Below are 23,095 nucleotides of genomic sequence, written 5' to 3'. Positions count from 1 at the left end.
CACTTGAAGTACCCCCCTTCTCTGGACGGGGTGTGGTCTCCGCGGTGTCTTCCCCTTGGGAATGACACCCCCCCGACGTAGACACATAGGGCTCCCAGTCAGTTAACAAATTCCACTCTTTTTGGGGAGAAAAAAAGAGAAGGAAAAGAGGCCTCGGCTGGGTTAGCCTGTCTCTATTTGTTGAGCAGTCGACTTGTTCCTGAAGGACCATTCGACGATCATAGCAGCGTTGGGGGAGGTTACGTGACAGCCTGATGCGCTGGCTACAAGGCACACAAACGTCTGCCCGTCTCACACCGCTAGTCCACGTAACACAGTTCAGCTAGTTGTGCCATTTTGTATAGGGACCCCTAGTGTCACTACATCAACACAACATCGAGTGAGTGACAGATAGGGAACATCCTGGTTACTTTCGTAACCTCCGTTCCCTGATGGAGGGAACGAGACGTTGTGTCCCTCTTGCCACAACACTGAACTACCTGCTGAAATGGCCTGGACCTGGTCTCGGCTCCTCAGCACAAAACCTGAATGAGTGGTTGCATACCAGCTCCTTTTATACCCGTATGTCCGGGGGAGTGGCATGCAAATTCCACTCGCCAATTCTCATTGGCCTTTTTTCAAAGATCAGAGGTGTTTTGGGCTCCCAAGTGTGACCCCTAGAGTCACTACATCAACACAGTCTCTGGTTCCCTCCATTAGGGAAAGGAGGTTATGAAAGTAACCAGGACGTTATCAGCCATCATTGTTATTTTGTTTTTCTTTTGCTTTTCCCCTCGTTAGCCTTTTTTTCCTTGTCTAATAGCAGTAATGTGCTTCTTTAAACGAAACCTCTTCTGTCGTGTGAGCTCTTCATAGCTGCTCATTCTCCTTGCCCACACAACAGAAGAAACAAACTTATCAAGATCCGGGGAAAAAAATCACAGACTTCAACATCTGCTTTACCTTTAGTTTCATCTGGAAATGAGTTAATCTGTTCAACAGTATACGTACCATTTTCATCCACTCTTGCCATATCAGACACATCTGACCACTGCTCTTCATTTCTCATTCCATCAACAGTACATTGAGACAACCCGTCTAAGTCATCAGTTGTGTTATCTTCTGAAACTCCTGCTTGAGTTTCTTTAAACTCACACACCTCTTCAATACCACTCTTATCAGTTACATCAATTACAGTCTCAGCTATTTCAGGAACAGAACTGCATGCAGGTTGCTCACTACTCCCAGCATTTATATTATCATCACTCAACTCCTCTGTAGCCCCTTTCTCCTGCGTCTCAGTTCCCTGCCTTTCTGTATCCATTTGATGTTGATTCGCATTGTTTACATCTCCATGCAATGTAGACAGCCACTGGTCATCTTTATGCAGACATGTAAAACGTCTGTGCCCTAAGTCTCCACATTCAATACACCTCATATTCTCAGTGCTCGAGTACACCATGTAAGATAGTGGATGGCGGGGTAACCGGAACGAACATTTCTTTCACTCATATTCTGCTCACAGTCAACTGACTGATCAATGATTCAGATTTCAAGAAAACAACAACCGCTTTGTTCATTTGTGTGGCCGAAACTATGTTCTCAAACCCCACTTGCTCTCCTAAAACTATGAGCAGCTCCTCCACTGTCACTCCAGGCTCTGGTACACACATACACCTATTTCGGAGTGATAGATTAGGCTGTGTTTGCCTGGGAACAGACGCCATTTCGACATCTGAAAACCCCGGACACGTGATGGAGCTTTATTTTTCTATTTTATTTTAGACTAAATAACGAGGGGGGAAGATAAGAAAAGCATACAATGAAACAAGAAAACACTAAACTTTATCGCACTCACTCTCAGCAACACGCTCAGTCTTCACCCACACTCCCAGCATTCAACACACACAGAGAGAGGGAGAGAGAGAGAAACTAATATGTAGAATTCTTGTGTCTAAGGCTACATTATTGTAATAATGCAAATCACATTAATGGTTGGCACTTGCCATTTATGTAAAATGTGCACATATCATAATAATGGCAAGGTCCAGTGCAGCTGTGAAGACATTTGCAAAGTTATGCTTCCTATACCCCCACAGATGTTGAATAAATATTGAATCTATTATATGTACTGTAGTTGCTACAGATTTTTACATTTTTAAATTAAAGATTTTAAGAGCTGTGCTTTGAAATTTAGTTTGAATGTGCCTTCATTCCATCAGGTGCAAGGATGGAATCATGGACAGGCTTTGATGGAATCTTCTGAACCAACTCCTAAGGTGAAAATGTCACCTGAGTGACGTTTTGGTGGTGCAAAAATAAAAGTCGCTTTAGTGACATTTTCCATATGTGACTGCCCTACTAGCAGATGCTGGCAGCCACTGTTGAAAATAAGCATATGTGCAGAGAAGTTTCGGACATTAAAAATGTAGAGCCATCATTTTGGATGTGCACGAGGGGACATATGGCAGATGGTTGGTTGGCAAGGAGAGGCTTGCTGTAATTTAGCTATGAAATGGACGAGGAGAAGAGTTGGAATCTGGGTAGGACTTCATGTTGGGCACGGATCAACAGGACCAGACTGTTGTTGTAATCAGGTCCACATGGGTTATTTAGGATATTACATCAAGTGTTTTCACAAACTTGGTGGCAATTACTGTTAGTAATTGGAAGAGGTTAGTCAGGATTAAGCAAGATGTGATGGGTTGACCACATGTGTGATATGCAGTGTTTGCTGTAATGCATTACTAAGTAAAAAAGTAAAGTAAGGGATTACTCTAAAATTTTCAGTAATTTAATTACATTTACTTTGATGTAATTGCGTTAAATTCTGTATAGACTATAGAGCAATTCTATATAAAACAATAGTGAATTTAAAATAAAAATGTAACATCTAATGTTAAAATATATGTTTTCTAATTTAACGCTGCCCACTTAAATTCTTTGGCCAGTCATGAATAATTTATTTGATTGTATATAATTTATTTGAAAGAATTAAAAGAACAGTTTCATGTCTATCCTTGTATTTTTCATTTGGTTGAAGTTGATAAGGGTTTTAAGTCAAGTCATTTTTATATGTATAGTGCTTTTCACTACACATCGTTTCAAAGCAGCTTTACAGAAAATCATGCACTAACAGAAAATAAAACTGTAATACCTATAAAGTCTTAGAGTGATCAATGTGTAGTTTGATTAAATATGATTGTAAATAGGGTGTGCTGAGTGACTCCAGACAGGTCTCCTAAGCAACCAAATTTGCCCGGTTGCTAGGGAGGGTAGAGTCACATGGGATAACCTCCTCGTGGTCGCTATAATGTGGTTCGCTCTAGGCGGGGCGTGTGGTGAGATGTGCGTGGATGCTGCGGAGAATAGCATGGAGCCTCCACACATGCTATGTCTCTGCGGTAACGTGCTCAACAAGCCACGTGATAAGATGCACGGACTGACCATCTCAGATGCGGAGGCAACTGAGATTCGTCCTCCGCAACCCGGATTGAGGCAAGTCACTATGCCACCACGAGGACTTGCATTGGGAATTGGGCATCCCAAATTGGGGAGAAAAAGGGCAGGAAAAAAAAAATATGATTGTAAATTGTGTACAAAAATTTAATAATTAAATAATAATTGTATTTAGAACCCCTGTGAGCAAGCTGAAGGCGACTGTAGCAAGGAACACAAAACTCCATAAGATGTTGGTTAGTGGAGAAAAATAACCTTGGGAGAAACCAGGCTCACTGTGGGGGCCAATTCCCCTCTGGCTAAACAACATGAATATAATGCCAATATTAGTTATTTGTGTGCAGTGCAAGTCATGGTTTAAAATTGGTAAACTAAGAAAGTGTTAAAGTCCAGTGTTTAAATTTTGTTTAAATTTTTTTTTATTTTTTTTATTAACTGTAAGATTAATGACTAATGTCTTTGAAGTCCATCCTGGATTAACTGCAGAAGTTCACATAGATGCATTGTCCTTTGTTAGTTGGCTGATGAAGGCTTATAGAAAGTAATTAGTAATAAGTAATGCAATTACTTTTCAGTCAGAGTAATTAGCACAGTAATCTAATTACACTGTAGAAGATGTAATTAGTAGTTATTAATTAATTACTTTTTTAGAGTAATTTACCCAACACTGTTGATATGTGAGAGAAACATGCAGAGATTTTTTCTGAGATTGCAGATGCAGCTTAGGGCAGAAGGGTTAAGGAGATCTAAAGTTGAGTATTGTCAGGATGGTGGTGGCGAAAGCAACAGTTCCGAGTGACCTGTAGATGGTAAATGGTAGAGTTTCAAGCACAGAGCCTTCTGGATCTTCTGTTCATGTGGGAAAGGATGTAAACACAAGTTATTACTAAACCTAGCACAGTTAGGATGCTGTTACATATTTGTGCCACCAGGGGGCAAACTCATTCCAAATTACGCATGGTCTAATCAAACTAAAATGGATAGTTCACACTAAAAGGAAAATTCTACCAGCATTTACACACCCTCATGCTTTGAACACAAAAGGAGATATTAGGCAGAATGTTATGTAATGACAGCCTTAGTCACTCCTTTTGTGTTGCACAGATGAAAAAAAAAATATAATAATATAGGTTTGGAACATCATGAGAGTGAGTACATAATTACATAATTTTTCATTTTTGGGTGAAGTATCCCTTAAAATCTCTCATGCAAGTACTTTGGAATGTACTAGCTTTGTAACATTTAGAGTTGTCTGTCTGTATATGCTCTATTAGACTACTTGGAAAGGCTGACCATATTTCATCTGCTTGACCACATTTAAAAAACGAACAGTTATAACCTTGTGCGACCCTGTGTACACATGCAGGGATGTTGTATTTTGGCTTTGCTATACGCAACGCATAATTGAAATTCATTTAAACTGACTGATCTCAGTTCAGGAGACTCTGGGCTGTTAGTAAAGGGTTAAACTTACGACAAACTGAGCCATGTGACAAAACAACATGGCGCGGATCACAGCGGAGTTTAGCTGAGTTCAGAATGCCATACTACCATACTACTCTTACTATTTCTGCCATAGACAAATATGGCAGAAGTGGTAAGAGTAGTATGGGTAGTGTGCCATTCTGAACTCAGCCTTTGTCTTTGGGAGAAATGCCAACAAAACTACATCTGGTAAGAAACCTAATTAAGTTTTTATATTGAAACCTGTTTGAGTCAAAAGATTAGTCTTTAGTTTCATCCGATATGCCATTTTTTTTTAAAGTTGAGCGATTTATTGCAAAATGACACACTGCTAAACACAATATACACTAATGTGTACTTTAGCACATTTTTTCCTTGGAAATCCTATACTTACTGTGCATTATCACATTGAGAATCAATGGGTTCATCCAAAAGCTGAAAAACGTTGCTTTCAGAGGCTTGATATGGAGTTAGGATGAAAATAAGGTGCATTTCGAACTGTTCAAACTGAGACCAGTGCAGACAGACAGCACACTGGAGGTTAAGTCATTCACTAAATAGGGAGCAAGGGAGCATCCTATATCTCTCTATGCAGCTAAGTGCATTCAATCCTAAAATCCAACCAAAAGTTCAGTTTTAGGCTGCAGATTATGTTTGGACAACTCAACATGTTTGGGAGACATGGGACAATGGTAATGAGTACATAGATTCAGAATTTACAGTATAATGTATCATTTTAGCAGTGTTTGGATGATGCTGGCCATTGCTTTGAATCAGAATTAATTATCCTAATTTCTGATGTAATGTCTGTAATGTCTCAAAAACATGAATAACCAACACTCCTTGAAGCATAATTTTTGTTGTTGTTATAATTAACATTTTTTATTAAATCTTATAATAACAAGAACACACACACACACACACACACACACACACACACACACACACACACATATGTTGCCATCAATTTTTTGGAAAACTATTTGTGCTAGATTTTTTGTTGTTGCTTGTTTATTAGGCGCTACTATTTACAAACCAAAAAGGGAAATGGAAAATGCACACAGTAGTCACGCTCAAGTCTTAGGATGTTAAAGCTGTACAGAGTTGAATATTTTTGCAATATTCCTTTCAGGGTTCTAGTAAATAATCATTTGTTGACTGAAGTAAATTGAAATATGGCCTTTTATGATCATATTTTCGACACAATTATTCCAATCAATTCTAACCATAACCTTTCATATAATTAAATATTGCCTTGATATAAGTAGAGTTTTTTTCTCTGTGTGTACATGAAACATTCTTGCATCTCTAAAAACCAATGAGAAACTAGATTGGATTAGAATCTATAGAATGTGTTGTTTCAAGTCAAGCTGAGCAAGCTGCTGCACAAAATGACAACCTAATGGAGGTTAGCAGAGAGGGATGACAAGAGACTAAGATGGACAGTAACAGGTGCTAATCACAGAGGGATTCCCGAAAGGGGGGCTGGGAAGGTTGATGGAAGGCAGGATGATTACATCGTTTTTTAATCTATTAGTACGTAGTGGCATAAATTGTTTGTGTGTCACACAGAAACACACAATGGGCCTTGTTCAGAAAACATAAGCAGAACTCATTTCTGTGTTAATACTTCATAAATCTATATGTATGTAAATGATCACATTCACTTCAATTATAAATGGATTTATGAATGATTTACATAGAAATTCATCTTCTCATGTGCCATGAATGAGGCCCAATGACAGGACAAATTCTGTCAATGCTATATATCATCACCCTTCATGCTCATAATGGTCCGTTTATTTATATTCAATTTCAAGGTTGTGAAAATATCTCTTATTAAAATGGCTAATATTATCATCACAGACACACTGCACATTGTGACTTTACCAGCTGCTCATTGCTTCCATATTAGCTGTCTATATGAAATGATCAGAATCTTCCTGCATCTTCTTTTACTGTCCTGACTCATTCTCTTTTTGTCAGTCTCTCATATACTCTTTTTGCCTTTTCTTTCTCTTTTGTATACCGCCCACACCCCCTCACCCCAGACTCACTCGCTGTCTGTCTCTATCTGACCTGCTGATATAGCTGCACACACCAACCTGTCTGTCAAAGCCACCAAACAGGTGGTGCAGTAATTATCTCCCTTTCCAACCCCCTCCTCGTTCTCCACATCTCTCCCTCTCACAACCACACACATAGACAAACATACACCCGTTTTTGGATTTTAATGGGATGAATTTATTGGATAGTGGTGTAATTATGGTGTGTTTCATATTTTATGTATCTCTATGTATGCCTGCATATACAGAACTATCTATGGAGTTATTATTTTAGGCCTCATGTCACCAGTATTATCAAACTTTTTCATGTTTGCATTGGAAATATTGTCTGGTTTGTGCTAATGTCTACCATACCACAAACTTATTTAAACAATGGCGATGAAACTTTTATTAAAAGAGAGCATTCCAAACACAGTTCACAGTGTCAGACTTCCTGATAACAAACCAAAACTAGATAGGTGAAGTTTGTCAAGACAGAATGACAAACAGCCATATAGCTAGTCAGACAAACTGTCATATATATAGACTGTACTCTGAGCTGTTCACATCCTGGGGCCTTTTTAGTTATTTGTTTCTATGGTAACACTGATAATGCCAAAACAGCTTTGTTGCTAATAACAGCAAAATAATTATCACTACATTAATTCACCTCTATATGTTGTCGCAAAATGTTTAGGAGCAAAGAAAATGCTCTAAGTAAAAATGCTATAATAAAATGGCATATCATACAGAAACATGTGTTCACTACCTTTACTGTTGAGATCGCAGCCATATTGGTTCTTTTGCCATATTGCCAATTCCAACATGATGTGAACGCACCATTAATCTATGGGATTTTTCAGATTTTTGATCATCCGATGTGCGAAAACCATTATTCCGATCAGTTAAAAAAAAGTCATAGCAACATGAGTCAGAACAGTCTGAAGGTCTGTGCCAAGTTTGGTGTATGTAGCTTGAAAGCTGTAGGAGAAGTTTGGTCTTGGTTAAGGGATTTTGGAAAAACCCTAAACCAAGTCTGTAGTATAACAGTATGTTGACTTTGTCATTACAAAGAAAAATGTAATGCAGCATCCCTATCAAGTTTGATCCAGCTATGGCCTATGTCTGTTTGTGGCTTTCATACAGTATTTAATTGGTCGCTGAAGGTCACCAGTTTTTACAAGCTCCTCCAGGGAAGGGAACACCATAAGTTACACACCCAGAGACACCGTCCAATAAATCTGTCAGCAGATGTGTATGTGTGAGTCTGACGTGAGGATTCTGAGGGGGTAGGCAGGGGGAGGATGTCAGGGTGCTCTTTTGATAGCCCTACACAGTTGGCTCATCCCCTCGGTATGGGGTGAGAGAGAGAGAGAGAGAGAGAGCGAGAAAGAGAAAGAGAGAGAGAGAGAACGAGGTACACAGGGTGAATTCTGTGTGAACGAAAAGAGGAAGAAACACAGGGCCCTTTTTTTCCCTAGATTCGCCTGTGGAAGGGAATGAACAAACAGGCAAAACAGAAGGTACATAAGGAACAACCTTGTCATACCGCAATTGAACACGCCTCAAGATCTGCTTTCGTTCTCCACCTGAACCGCAAGAATCTCTTTCTCTCTCTCCACTTTAATCTCTGTTAAACGCCACTGTGCCAACCCTCGGGGGAGCACAGCCTGATTCTGTAAGTATTCCCATCTAGTCATCCTATTGAATTTATAAATTTTATGTGTGAATATGTGTTCCTTTGTGCTCCTGTGAAGACTCTGTCCAACACTGCAGAAGTTTTTGGCCAATTTGTTGCTTAAGTATACAATATTTTGTGGATAGTGCAGTTCTGATTAATATCGAATAGAGATGTACAGTAAAGTAATTGAAATTCAACTCTTGGCAACATTAATAAAACTAATTAGTTCTGTTACTCAAGCCTCTGTGCATGCATTCACTCAGATCTAAACTGTCAATTTTATCCTAGCTGTTTGGCCAAAAATCACTCCCATTACGATACTTTAAAATTTAGAATGCTTTGGAAATCTTTTCTGTTATCTCAAGCAATGCTGTTTATTGTCTCTCTGTGATCATGTTTGAAGTAGCAGTTAGCTTCTGATTCCTCCTGTCTCTGTCAGCCATACACAAACTACACCAGTTACTCTTCTATTCACCAGTCACTTTTCTCTTCTATTCCTCTGTTTTTCCTTCTCTGTCTCGACTAGGATAAGTTCAGGCCACGTATCCCTCATCCCTCCTGTGCCTCTCTTCCTTTGCTTTCTGTCTTAAGGGTGAGGAAGGAGCATAACAAATCATCCTAAATACCTGCCCTGCAGGGGGAAGACATCTTTAAACGCTCCATAACTTCTTCCTCCATAATCTCTACATTATGACCTTGCTGGCGTCTGAGAGGTCAATGATCATCCGCAATAAGTTCCGCTCAGGTAAGGCCATGGGAAGGACTTGTAGCCATCTGTGTGCTCTGGTTAGTTCTGACGATGCTTCTAGTGGATTATAGGGGTTGCATAGACTAGTGACAAGAACTAATGGAGTGGACACTGTCATCCTTAAGTTGACTAGTCGCTTTCCACGTTATTTACAAAACGTGTCTATAGGAAATACAGCTGGTGGCGGATTTCCGAAATGTAGAATGGCAAGGGAAGATTCATTCATAGTAATGAGTAAAGCTCTAACTGATTTGTTAGGGTTAGATTTAGGGATTGGGTTATTGTTTCTCTGACCAAATCAGGGTAACGCTTTCCTAATTAATATTACTGAATGGCCCAGTCAGCTATTGCTTTTTAAGTGGCTCAAATTTACTATAATACAGATGACACAGATGCTACAGTAACGTCCAATATATGCAAAGTGGACTTCAAATATAACAGAGATACTAGTTCTATGCAATATCATTTAAAAAGGCACCTGCTGGCGCTAGTTAGTGATTTTCAACATGATAAGCACAACTTTGTGTGTTTGGACATCTGCCCTGGTTGCTGTTCACTCCTTCAAGAACACAATTCAGCGACAGTTAGAAAAGTGTTTCAAGCTGGAGTACGATGACATGACTGAATGCATCCCCATACTGCACACTAGATCCTGTGACGCCACGACTAGTCGAATTCGACTTGACTAATAGGCTCGACTAGTCGACTATTAAAAATCAGTAGTCGTGCAACCCCAAGTGGCTTACCTGGTCAGGAACCAGAGTAGTCTGGGTGGAGCTCTTGTTTAGCTTTGAAAATCATGGTGTGGAGGTGAATGTAGCTGGTCTTTCAGGTGGTTGGCATATGTTAAGGGTGGACTTGCCTGTATATTTAGGGTAAAATCAATAGCTAGATGACCTCTGTCTTTGTGACCTTCCACATTCTCTTATACTTTTCTGTGACAAAATGGAAAACTTTTCAATTTCATCGCTGTCCTTTTCTTCATATCGCGGCCCCCTTCAGCATATCGCGGCGCTGTTTAGCTGCTCTCTTCAGCCAGTTGTGGCCCATTCGGCATAACGCGGTAGCCCCTTTCAGCTTATTGCCACCCGTTAGGCCCCATTTCGCAGCTGGTCTACCGGGAAAAGTCCCAGTTCTCCCTATGGCCAGTCCGCCCTGGCCCCTGGCACAGAACTATTTTAGGGCACCCTTAACAATTTGGGTTTGTGGTGGAGATAATATCCAGTACAAAATTTAGATGGACATTTAACAGTGCTAATTCATAAGTACTTCACAACTTATTATTTTTAAATGATTTGAATCAAGCAAACATAACCTACTGACAAAATAAATTATACATGTATAAATGTATGAGTTTTCTTGTTTGCAAAGTCACCATAACATTTCTGAAATGAGAAGAGTGCCAGGTTGTTCAGCCTATCCTGATACATTTCTGTTTACTAAATAAAATTTACACAGGGTCCAAAATTAACTTAAAATTAGGCCTGGGTATTGTTACAGATTTCCAGATTCAATTTGATTCTGATTCACAAGCTCTCGATTCGATTCTGATTTTGATTTTATTCTATATGGATTCATACAAGCATATTTTGATTAGTGTCCATTTAACTTAAAATGATTTCTTAGCTCATGCTGTCAATTATGAAGGGAACTTCTAACCTTCTAGATAACCCTTCTAGGTACAATTTGAAAATATTTATTTTACAAATTACATTTTGGCAGATCTTCATAATATTGGTTGCATTTTATCTATGAAAAATTGTCAAATTCATTCTAAATGTCTTTAAACTGCATTTATTATTTTGCATATGTATTAGTTACATGCTTATTGTTTACATGCACAACATTTTCTTTTTTACAATGATTTACATTTATACTCAGAACACATGCTAAATCGGTAAGCAGCCTTCAAATTTGTACACAGAAGAGTTAAAAAGCTATGAATTTCAGCTTGATCTTGTTCCGGTTGATGTTCAAACCTTGTTTGCTCACGTAACTGTCAGCTGTAATAAATTATATCCCCATTAAAATATGATAGGCTACGTAATAAAACAAGATTACATTAATGGTATATTTAGCCCATGTAAATAATATCTAAAATGAAAAAGGGACAATAAATAAATACTAATGGGAGGATACATGGGAGGAGACAAGGCAAATTATAGGTGAAAGTATATGTTTTATTCCCTCTAACAGAATGTTATTAATATATATACACTGGCGGCCAAAAGTTTGGACTAACAGATTTTGCTCTTATGGAAAGAAATTGGTACTTTTATTCACCAAAGTGGCATTCAGCTGATCACAATCTATAGTCAGGACATTCATAACATGAAAAATTACTATTACAATTAGATTTTTTTCTTCCAGAATTTCTTAAACTACTTCAAAGTGTTCTCATCAAAAAATCCTCCACGTGCAGCAATGACAGCTTTGCAGATCCTTGGTATTCTAGCTGTCAGTTTGTCCAGATACTCAGGTGACATTTTACCCCAGTACCTCCTGTAGCACTTACCATAGATGTGGCTGTCTTGTCGGGCACTTCTCACGCATCTTACAGTCTAGCTGATCCCACAAAAGCTCAATGGGGTTAAGATCCATAACACTCTTTTCAAATTATCTGTTGTCCAATGTCTGTGTTTCTTTGCCCACTCTAACCTTTTCTTTTTGTTTTTCTTTTTCAAAAGTGGCTTTTTCTTTGCAATTCTTCCCATAAGGCCTGCACCCCTGAGTCTTCTCTTTACTGTTGTACATGAAACTGGTGTTGAGCGGGTAGAATTCAGTGAAGCTGTCAGCTGAGGACATGTGAGGCATCTATTTCTCAAACTAGAGACTCTGATGTACTTATCCTCTTGTTTAGTTGTACATCTGGACCTTCCACATCTCTTTCTGTCCTTGTTAGAGCCAGTTGTCCTTTGTCTAGTGTACACTTTTGTATGAAATCTTCAGTTTTTTTTTTTTTTTGGCAATTTCAAGTATTGTATAGTCTTCATTCCTCAAAACAATGATTGACTGATGAGTTTCTAGAGAAAGCTGTTTCTTTTTTTGTGTGCCATTTTTGACCTAATATTGACCTTAAGACATGCCAGTATATTGCATACTGTGGCAACTCAAAAACAAACACAAAGACAATGTTAAGCTTCATTTAACGAACCAAATAGCTTTCAACTGTGTTTGATAAAATGGCAAGTGATTTTCTAGTACCAAATTAGCAATTTAGCATGATTACTCAAGGATAAGGTGTTGGAGTGATGGCTGTTGGAAATGAGGCCTGTCAAGATTTGATCAAAAATTTGCGTGGCGCCATGCGAGTGTCGGATGTGTGAATGACGAGCTCTGCGCACTTTGCTAGTTTTTAATACTTTTTGTGTCATAAACTGGTGAGTTTCGATACACCCTGATCTATAACTGTTCTATGAAGACAATATGTCAAAGAATTAAAAATCCTCGGGCTCTGGAGGCATTAAAAGACACTTACGTGCTCAAGCTGACACCCCTGACAAGGCCGCAGACCAGGGACTCAGTTTGGACGGTGCAGCGGGAGTGATTCAGTGTCAACTGTTGAGCATTTCAGCAATGCTGGCGAAGGTCATTGCAGACTTGGAGGATCTTGCTGTTATACGTCGATCGATCACTGCCATGGAGACTAAATTCTCTGAGTTGGTTAAAAGAATGTGGGATGTCGAGAAACGAATCGATTATCTGGAGTCATTGGAGAGGGAATTAGCTGCTAACCCGCTAGCGACCAAGGTGGATTTGCAACGTGTTTGGAAAAATTTGAAGACCTTGAGAACTTCATGAAGTCAATGACTGAGTAAGTTATTGTGTGATGCTCTTGATACAGTCGAGTGGACCTGACTCACTGAACATTCACCTGACCATCCGAGGAAGCTGGGCGCCTTCTTTGTTCTTTTTGTGTTGGTTCCGCCTAACGGCTGGAGTTTGTTTTGTGGAATAACACTCCTTCGGGATAGTTTGTGGAGGTATCTGCACGTTCTTTGTACTTATGCCTCATATTGGATGGAGTTTGTTTTGTGGAATATTTCTTGCAAATCATTAGAGTGATTAGGGCATCTGTTCCACTCAATGGAATGGAGTTATGTCTCCTACTGGCTGGAGTTTGTTTTATAGATTATTTTCTGTTGTGTAATTCTGTCTCACAAAATTTGTACAGAAGCACCAGACTTGAGGAATCCGATGGCAAAGTTGTCACGGGGGCTCTCGTAGGCGTACATGGACTGTGTGAGCTTAGAGGGATGGACACCGCTTGGCGCTGTCGTATGCGGGGTTGATGCGCACGTTTTCATTTTTTCTGTTTTTTTTTTTTTTTTGGTTCTGGGGGAAGTTCAGGGGTTGTTTGTTACACTAATGAGGAATGTGGTCTTTATAATTTTATTTTTGACACACAATCTATTTTTTCTAATATGTCAAAATGTCAGATGTTAATATGAGTGGATTGTCTCTCTCCATGTGGAATGGGAATAGGTTGGGGCACCCCATGAAAAGAAGGTAGGTTATTTCTCTTCTTAAGCGTAAGAAATATTATATAGTGTTCAGGAAGGAATTGAAAAATTTGGGAAGATATGGGGTGGACATGTTTTCTTTAGTAATGGCTCAAGTAAGAGCAGGGGAGTCATTAAGTTGATAAATAAACATCTACAATTCAAATGTCTCAAACAGATTAAAGATAAATCAGGAAGAGTCATTATTGTTTTAGCAGAAATTCAGGGGCAAAGGTTGATTTTGGCTAATATTTATGCACCTAACGCTGATGATCAGGGCTTTTTTATAGATTTTGAAGGGATATTTCAAGCCGCTGGCACCCCTCAAGATATAATATTGGGAGGAGACTTTAATCTTTGTGTGTATAAGTAAAAGTGTGTAAGCCCCCTAGAGCAATATTGACGCTTCACAGGATGTGTAAAAATCTTGGTCTTACAGATATTTGGAGACTTTTGAACCCATCTGGATGGGACTATAAATTTTTTTCATCAGTCAATAAGATTTATTCTAGAATAGATTTTTATATATATATATATATATATATATATATCTAAGTCCCTCATTTCATCTGTTGTGAATTGCTCAATTGGAAACATCTTAGTCTCAGATCATGCCCTGGTGAGTTTAGAGGTGTTGCCACATACGGAGAAAGAGAAATCATGTAGTTGGTGCTTTAATGTATCCCTTTTGCAAAATCCTGAATTCCAACAAATGTTAAAGGCTGAAATCAATGTTTATATGGAGATCAACTGGTCCTCAGTATCCTCTGTGGGTGTGGCTTGGGATGCACTTAAAGTGATTCTTAGGGGCCGGATCATACAGTATGCCTCATTCATCAAAAAATCCAAAGCATGAGAACTTGTGGAGTTGGAAGGGAATATTAAAAGTGCTGAGGCAGAGCTGAAGTGCCGAATGTCATCTGATGGCCTCAGAGAATTGACCTGATTGAAATACAGATATAATACTATTTTGTCGCGGAAGGTGGAGTTTTGGCTATTCAGGGCAAGACAGTCATACTTTGAGTCAGGGGATAAAGCAGGGAAGCTTTTGGCTAGATATATAAAGCAGAGAGAGTCTTTTTCTACCATTCCCTCAGTGAAATCTGCTGGTGGTAAAATATTTACCTTGGCCATTGATATTAATAATGCTTTTAAAGAATTCTATCTTGATCTCTATAGTTCCATGTCTTCGTCTACTGATGAAGATATTAGAAATTTTGTGGAACCATTAGAACTCCCTAAACTGATGACTGAGCAAAAAAATTCTCTTGATTCTGAGATAAGCTTGACGAGGTAATTAAGGCCTTGCCTACAGGCAAGGCTCTGGGGCCAGATGGCTTTGCCGCTTAATTTTTTAGATCTTATGCTACAGAACTGGCTTCACTTTTGTTAGAAGTTTATACGGAGTCATTAAAGAATGGAAAGCTTCCACCAACCATGACACAAGCCTGGATCAGTCTGATTCTTAAAAAGGACAAAGATCCAAGTGAGTGTAAGAGTTACCGTCCAATTTCCCTGATCCAGCTAGATGTAAAAATATTGTCAAAAATTTTGGCTAACCGATTAAGTAAAGTTATGACATCTCTTATACATATAGATCAGATGGGGTTTATTCGGGGCCGTAGCTCTTCAGATCACATTAGGCGTTTCATCAATATCATGTGGTCAGTGGCGAATGATCAGACTCCGGTCGCTGCCATCTCACTTGACGCCGAAAAGGCGTTTGATATGATAGAATGGGATTATCTTTTTAAGATTTTGGAAATGTACGGGTTCGGGAATACTTTTATTGGATGGATTAAGTTACTTTATAGACACCTGGTAGCGGCGGTACAAACAAATTGATTAATTTCAGATTATTTTACTCTGGACAGGGGCACCCGGCAGGGTTGCCCTCTTTCCCCATTATTGTTCTGTCTTGCCCTGGAACCATTAGCAGCCGCGGAAGGAAGATGATTTTGCAGGAGTGGTGGCGGGAGGTATTGCGCATAAGCTTTTGCTTTACGCAGATTATATTTTATTATTTTTCTCCAACTCCACTAGATCTATGCCTTGCCTCCACAGAATTATTAATTCCTTTTCTAAGTTCTCAGGATACAGAGTCAATTGGTCTAAATCCGAAGCTTTGGCTCTGACAGCGTACTGCCCAGTAACGGTTTTTCAGCCGGGCACCTTTCAGTGGCAACATTTTGTTATGTTGCAGCCTTATACTAAAATGGTTTAAATTTTTTTTACACTCCATACCCCATAATGACAAAGCAAAAACCAGATTTTTATAACTTTGCAAATTGATTAAAAAGAAAATCTAAAATATCACATTGACATAAGTATTCAGACCCTTAACTCAGTACCTTCGGCAGTGATTATAGCCTCAAGTCTTTTTGGGTATGATGCTACAGGCTTTTTATGCCATTCTTCTCTGCAGATCCTCTCAAGCTCTGTCAGGTTGGATGGAAACTGTCGGTGGACAGCCATTTTCAGGTTTCTCCAGAGATGTTTGATTGGGTTCATGTCCAGGCTCTGGCTGGGTCACTCAAGGACATTCACAGAGTTGTCCCTAAGCCACTCTTGCGTTGTCTTGGCTGTGTGCTTAGGGTAATTGTCCTGTTGGAAGGTGAACCTTCGGCCCAGTCTGAGGTCCTGAGTGCTCTGGACCAGGTTTTCATTAAGATATCTCTGTATTTTGCTGCGTTCAGCTTTTCTTCAACCCTGACCAGTCCCCCAGTCCCTGCTGCTGAAAAAAAAAAAAAACCCACGGCATGATGCTACCACCACCATGCTTCACCGTTGGTATGGTATTGTGAAGGTGATGAGCGGTGCCAGGTTTCCTCCAGACATGATGCTTGGAATTGAGGCCAAACAGTTCTATCTTCATTTCATCAGACCAGAGAATCTTGTTTCTCACAGTCTGAGAGTCCATTAGGTGCTTTTTGCTTTCTTGCACTGAGGAGAGGCTCCACTCAGATCGGTGGAGTGTTGCAGTGATGGTTGTCCAGCAAGTTTCTCCCATCTCCACACATGATGCCTCTGGAGCTCAACCAGAGTGACCATCGGGTTCTTGTTCATCTCTCTTACCAAAGCCCTTCTTCCCTGATTGCTCAGTTTGGCTGGTGGCCAGCTCTAGGAAGAGGCCACTGTGCTCCTTGGAACCTTCAGTGTAGTCGAAAAAAATGTGTAGCCTTCCCCAGATCTGTGCCTCGACACAATCCTGTCTCTGAGCTCTGCAGTTCCTTTGATTTCATGACTTGGTTTTTGCTCTAATATGTATTTTCAGCTGTGAGACCTTATTTAGACAGGTGTGTGCCTTTCCAAATCATGTCCAATCATTTGAATTTGCCACAGGTGGACTTCAATCAAAGTGTAGAAACATCTCAAAGATGATCCAGAGAAATGGGATGCACCTGAGCTAAATTTCAAATGTCATAGCAAAGGGTCTGAATACTTATGTCAATGTGATATTTCAGTTCAAAAATCTGTTTTTTTCTTTATCATTATGGGGTATAGAGTGTAGATTGATGTGAAAAAAATAATAATTTAAAGCATTTTAGCATAAGTCTGCATTTGATATTTATATTAGATATTTTTAGATATTTTTACAGAAAATCAATAAAAAAATTCTCATCAAGAATAAGATTTTTGCCCTAATATCAAAGGTCTTACTAGAAAAAAAAATTATAATGTAAAGTGGATTTTCTTGATATGATCGTGCCTGGTAACAGGTGCATGTAAAATGGCTAGAAATAGCATTTTAGCTTAGCATAAAGCTAAATGTTCCCATGACAATTTACACAAGGTTTATTTATATTTCTGCTGCTCCAAACTTACTTCTCTGTCTGCTCGTAAGAATGTTACACATCTTAAGAAAGTGTTTCACTGCTGTTCAAACACTCTTTGGATTGCATCATTTATATGGATAAATGTTTTCCAACTGAATAGCCAAAATATAAAATAATACAAATGAATACAATGCAAAGTAATCTCTTCAATAATCAAAATACTTTTAGAATGTAACTGTATTCTGATTACCTACGATGGAATACAATTACTAATATTTTTTATTTTAAATACGTAATCCCATTACATGTATTCTGCTACTCCCCAAACCTGATAATAAGATACGATACAAAATGTTTCCACTTCTACATTCAAGTAATTTTATTTGAATAGCACTTTTCATAATGCACATTTTTTCAAAGCAGTTTTGTAGAAAATCACGCCTTAAAGTCTTAAAGCCCCCAGTGAGTAAGCTAAAATTGACCGTGGCAAATAAAAAAACTCCTTTCAATAGTTAGTGGAGAAAAAAAAAAAAACGTTGAGAGGAACCTGACCTCTGGCTTTTCGATATACAGTGTATGTACATAATACAATATTACTTTGTGGTTTTAGCATAAAACGATCGGCACACGTAATTTTTTTGCCCTCTTTGTTTTCACTTAAGAAGTCTTACCGGCTTATCCAATGCACGTAAGTCTTGTGCTCATAACCGTTTACATTTCGACATCAAAAGTGGAGAATAATAAGTCTCAAGTAATCACAGGTTTCTTATGTTGTGTTTTTTTTTTAATAAGCTGGTTTTTGATAGTTATGAGTAGTGGTCGACCGATATATCGCAGAGGCTGATAAATCGGCCGATATTCTGACTTTTTTAATTAACTCATCGGCCAATACATTTTCCCATTTGCCCGATTTGTTTCTTGAGGGGGCTGAGAATGGCCTGCTTGCATGTGAAGCGAGTGAGACATGTAAATGACCAGTCACGATTTGTTTTGTTGTTACGTGCCATCGTGTTACTACAACAATAGACCAGTGTGCAACACAGTCTCATTTAAACGGTCTGGATATCAGAGCCGCGGCAGACACGTTTGAGCTCATAATGTTAAAGTGCTCGATAGTTTCATTCTCCCTCACTCTCCTCAACAGTTCTCTGTAACTTTTACTATCTTGTCTAATGATAAAAAGGCAAATATGAATAAAACTAATATCATATACCGTCTGCAAATATGCGCATATCTCATTTAAACAGATGTAATAAACCAACCTCACAAAACTTCAGCAGATCCAGCATCCTGTGGAATGCTCATAAATCTTCCTCTGAAGCATGTATTCTAACAGTCTTTCCTCAACTGTTCCATATCACCTTTAACTTTCTTTTCTAATGATAAAAGGCAAATATCAATAAAACTTGTATTTTATACCATTTGCAAATATGCAGATATCTCATTTAAACAGATGTAATTCACAAACCTCATGAAAATCCAGCATCTTCTTCCTGTCGAGTGCTAATCTAATATCTTCCTCTGATGTGCATATTCTATCAGCCAGAATCCAAAACTTCAGGATCAGGATCAAAAGTTCCTCTGATTCACAAATCATGCTGGTCAGTCCATGTCAATTCTAGTAGGCAATTCAGGCCGTTTAAACTGTCAGGAGATTGAGGCTCGTGCTGGATCCGCACGAGCATGTGAGTGCAAATTCAAGGCTGCATCAGATACCAGGAAAATGCTGCCTCCGGAGGCTGTATACGGAGGTAGGATGAAAATAAGGTGCTTTTCAAGCTGTTCGGAGACCAGTTTCCTTAAGAGTTCCATTCATTCAAAACAGCTGTCAGTTAAGCCATTAACTGATTAGACAGCAATGTAGCAAGTCAGCTGCCTACATTTTTGGATGCAGCCCAAGTTAAAAGCGCTTCACGTGTGCTGTAAGTAAATGTCTTATTCACTATGCACTGTATGTACAATTGGTTTGATTTGGTATTTTTGGAGTAAATGTGATTGTTAATGCGCTCATGCCATCCATGGTTGCTGGACTACTGTGTGTACTGTTATTTCCTTCTTCCTAATATATTAACAATTTCTTCATGTGCAAATAAATTACAAAAATGTGATGACTAAACAGAAATCTGAAGAAACTGCTATCTACCATTTAAAAAACAATATTATTTTTTAGTTTTGTGTGAAATTGAGTAAATATTGTGCTAAATAAGAGTTTATATATATTTTTAGTAATTTTATGTTTGTTATTTACTATATTAAATTGTGTGATATATCGGCATTGTATCAGTATATCGGCCACCCTGCTCTCTGGATATCGGCATTGGCCATTAAAAAAACACATATCGGTCACTAGTTATGAGCATCTTGCTGTGCTTGTAATCACGCTCAGTGTTGGCTGGGAGAGGCTGACTTTTAATTGCAACTTGCTGCTGCTGTTTCTGCCTCGCAGATCCACAGATTTGCACAATGATGTCGCTGTAAATAAAACAACATGTTTGATGTACTGTAGCACCGGGACATGACACCATTGTTTGGCAAATTCAACAAGCTGAATGCTACAATCTACTTGCCTTCGGTCTTCGAGCTCTCAATTCGCCTATGTAGACTAGTTGCTCTGTTTTCCTGTCAGCACTCAGTGCCGCCTCTCCAGGAAGGAGACTGTTTCGCAGCTCTCAGTGTTGCATTGCTTGGTTTTAATCACACTTATGTATTTATTTATGTATTGTATGATACATATGAAATCAAATCGTGAGCGTCGTATCGTACAATACAATACGATTTTTTTTTACACCCCTTATATACACGTATGAGAACATGGATCTTCTTCACTGTGTCTGATATCAAAATGCAGAGACACAGATGACAAGCACACACTCGAGGCTCAGATGACACAGGTACTCCACTAAAGTAACAGAGAAATCTGCTATTAATATTGAGTTTGTGCTTAGATTAAATTTCAACCACATCTGGGAGAAACAGTGTGCCATTGTTGTTTTTTCTGCTCGTTATTATTTTTTTTTTTTGCATTTTATTATAATTTGCATTTTGTCATCATGAAATCAGAGACCCTCCACCTCCAAATCCGAACACAAGTGGTCACAGGAGATGCATTTGAGTGATCAGGTTTAAACAGCGATGTGTCTTGCCTGAACATATGTGACTGGTTCACCCGAGACACATCTAAATACAAGGTGTGAACATGCATTATGCTTTGTTCAAGTTGTTTAGGCTGGAACATGTTACAGTGTCCTTACGGAGCTCAGGGCCAACATGTGCGGTTCGTGGCTACATACAACCTGAGATCACTTCTTTAAATCGTCCTCTCTACCCTCTAATAAAGAAACGGATATCCATATCGTCCTTATTAAAGGTGCAATATGTAACAATTTTCATGTAGTATTTGCCTTTTTTTTTTTTTGCCAATGTGTGAACGGCTTGTAACGCAACTTAAAAAATGAGCCCTTCCCGGATTTCCTAGGCTGCCTATTAAAGCCTGTAGACTGATTTTCATGCGATGGGAGCGGGTCGCTTTTGCCAGGAAAATCCAAAGGATGTGATATTTATGTGCGCTCCCGAGGGCCTTGCCTCAAAGAGTAATAGCTTCTCTTGTGCTATTCAACAGTGACAACAAACTGCAACACTAAGTAACGTTATCTTAGAGATAGAATCCGGCAAATGTCCAGCTCCCAGCACAACACTGACTCCTACACATACTCCGGGTAAGCCAAAAAAAAAAAAGAAAAACATTTATCTACTGAATCCCATCTGGCTAAATGGAAACGTGATCATGGTCGAGAGAAAACTAGAGTGAACATCGGCAGGGCATTTGATTCCTGGAGGGACCTAAGTTCGGTTTTGGGGATCAAACCCGACCTTGAATTGGCGTTCTTCTTATTGGACAGGTAAGCTTACATACAGTTGTGCTCAAAAGTTTGCATACCCTTGGAGAATTGGTAATATATGTACCATTTTTAAAGAATACATGAGTGAGCAGGCACATTTATTTTATTTCTTATGGGATTCATATTCAACTGTAGGTTATAACAGAATGGCACAATCATAAAACAAAACATGGCAACAAAGAAAAAAATGAAATGACCCCTGTTCAAAAGTCTGCATACCCTTAGTTCTTAATACTGTGTATTGCCCCCTTTAGCATCAATGACAGTATGCAGTCTTTAATAATAGTTGTCTATGAGGCCCCAAATTCTTGCAGGTGGTATAGCTGCCCATTCGTCTTGGCAAAATGCCTCCAGGTCATGCGAAGTCTTTGGTTGTCTTGAATGAACCGCACGTTTAAGATCTCCCCAGAGTGGCTCGATGATATTAAGGTCAGGAGACTGTGATGGCCACTCCAGAACCTTCACCTTTTTCTGCTGTAACCACTGGAGGGTCAACTTGGCCTTGTGCTTAGGGTCATTGTCATGCTGGAAAGTCCACGTGCGTCCCATGTGCAGCTTTCGTGCAGAAGAATGCAAATTGTCTGCCGGTATTTTCTGAAAACATGCTGCATTCATCTTGCCATCAATTTTCACAAGATTCCCCGTGACTTTAGAGCACACCCCCAAAACATCAGTGAGCCACCACCATGCTTCACAGTGGGGATGGTATTCTTCTCACTATAGGCCTTGTTGACCCCTCTCCAAATATAGCGCTTATGGTTGTGACCATAAAGCTCTTTTTTGGTCTCGTCACTCCAAATTACAGTGAGCCAGAAGCTGTGAGGCGTGTCAAGGTGTTGTCAGGGATATTGTAACTGGGCTTTTTTGTGGCATTGGCGCAGTAAAGGCTTCTTTCGGGCAACTCCACCATGCGCTCATTTTTGTTCAAGTATCGTCATATTGTGCTCCTTGAAACAACCACACCGTCTTTTTCCAGAGCAGCCTGTATTTCTCCTGAGGATACCTGTGGGTTTTTCTTTGTATCCCGAACAATTCTTCTGGCAGTTGTGGCAGATCTTTCTTGGTCTACCTGACCTTGGCTTGGTATCACGAGATCGTCCTGGTTACTTTCGTAACCTCCGTTCCCTGATGGAGGGAACGAGATGTTGTGTCGATGTAGTGACACTAGGGGTCACTCTTGGGAGCCTGAAACACCTCTGGTCTTTGAAAATAGGCCAATGGGAATTGGCGAGTGGTATTTGCATACCACTCCCCCGAACATACGGGTATAAAAGGAGCTGGTATGCAACCATTCATTCAGGTTTGTGCTGAGGAGCTGAGACAAGGTCCCGGCCATTTCAGCGGGTAGTCCAGCATTGTGGCAGGAGGGACACAACGTCTTGTTCCCTCCATCAGGGAACGGAGGTTACGAAAGTAACCAGGACATTCCCTATCTGTCACTCACTCGATGTTGTGTCAATGTAGTGACACTAGGGGTCCCTACACGAAATGCCACAACTAGCTGAACTGTGTTACGTGAACTGGCGGTGCGAGACGAGCAGA

General features: G+C 39.5%; 1 protein-coding gene across 1 annotated transcript in view; it reads left to right on the top strand.

Moving 5' to 3' along the window:
• Positions 1 to 8,349: 8,349 nt before the first annotated feature.
• Positions 8,350 to 23,095, top strand: part of LOC127453733 (myocardin-like) — a 49,505-nt gene continuing 34,759 nt past the window's right edge. Inside the window, exons 1-2 of the mRNA XM_051720370.1 lie at positions 8,350 to 8,625; positions 9,155 to 9,373. Coding sequence (XP_051576330.1) covers positions 9,319 to 9,373 — 55 coding nt within the window. The 5' untranslated portion in view covers positions 8,350 to 8,625; positions 9,155 to 9,318. The remainder of the gene's footprint in view (positions 8,626 to 9,154; positions 9,374 to 23,095) is intronic.

Source organism: Myxocyprinus asiaticus, chromosome 16 (genome assembly GCF_019703515.2).
Source record: "Myxocyprinus asiaticus isolate MX2 ecotype Aquarium Trade chromosome 16, UBuf_Myxa_2, whole genome shotgun sequence".
NCBI classification, from domain to species: Eukaryota; Metazoa; Chordata; class Actinopteri; order Cypriniformes; family Catostomidae; genus Myxocyprinus; species Myxocyprinus asiaticus.
The sequence above is the reverse complement of the archived record's forward strand: the minus strand, read 5'-3'. Positions and strand labels throughout refer to the sequence as shown.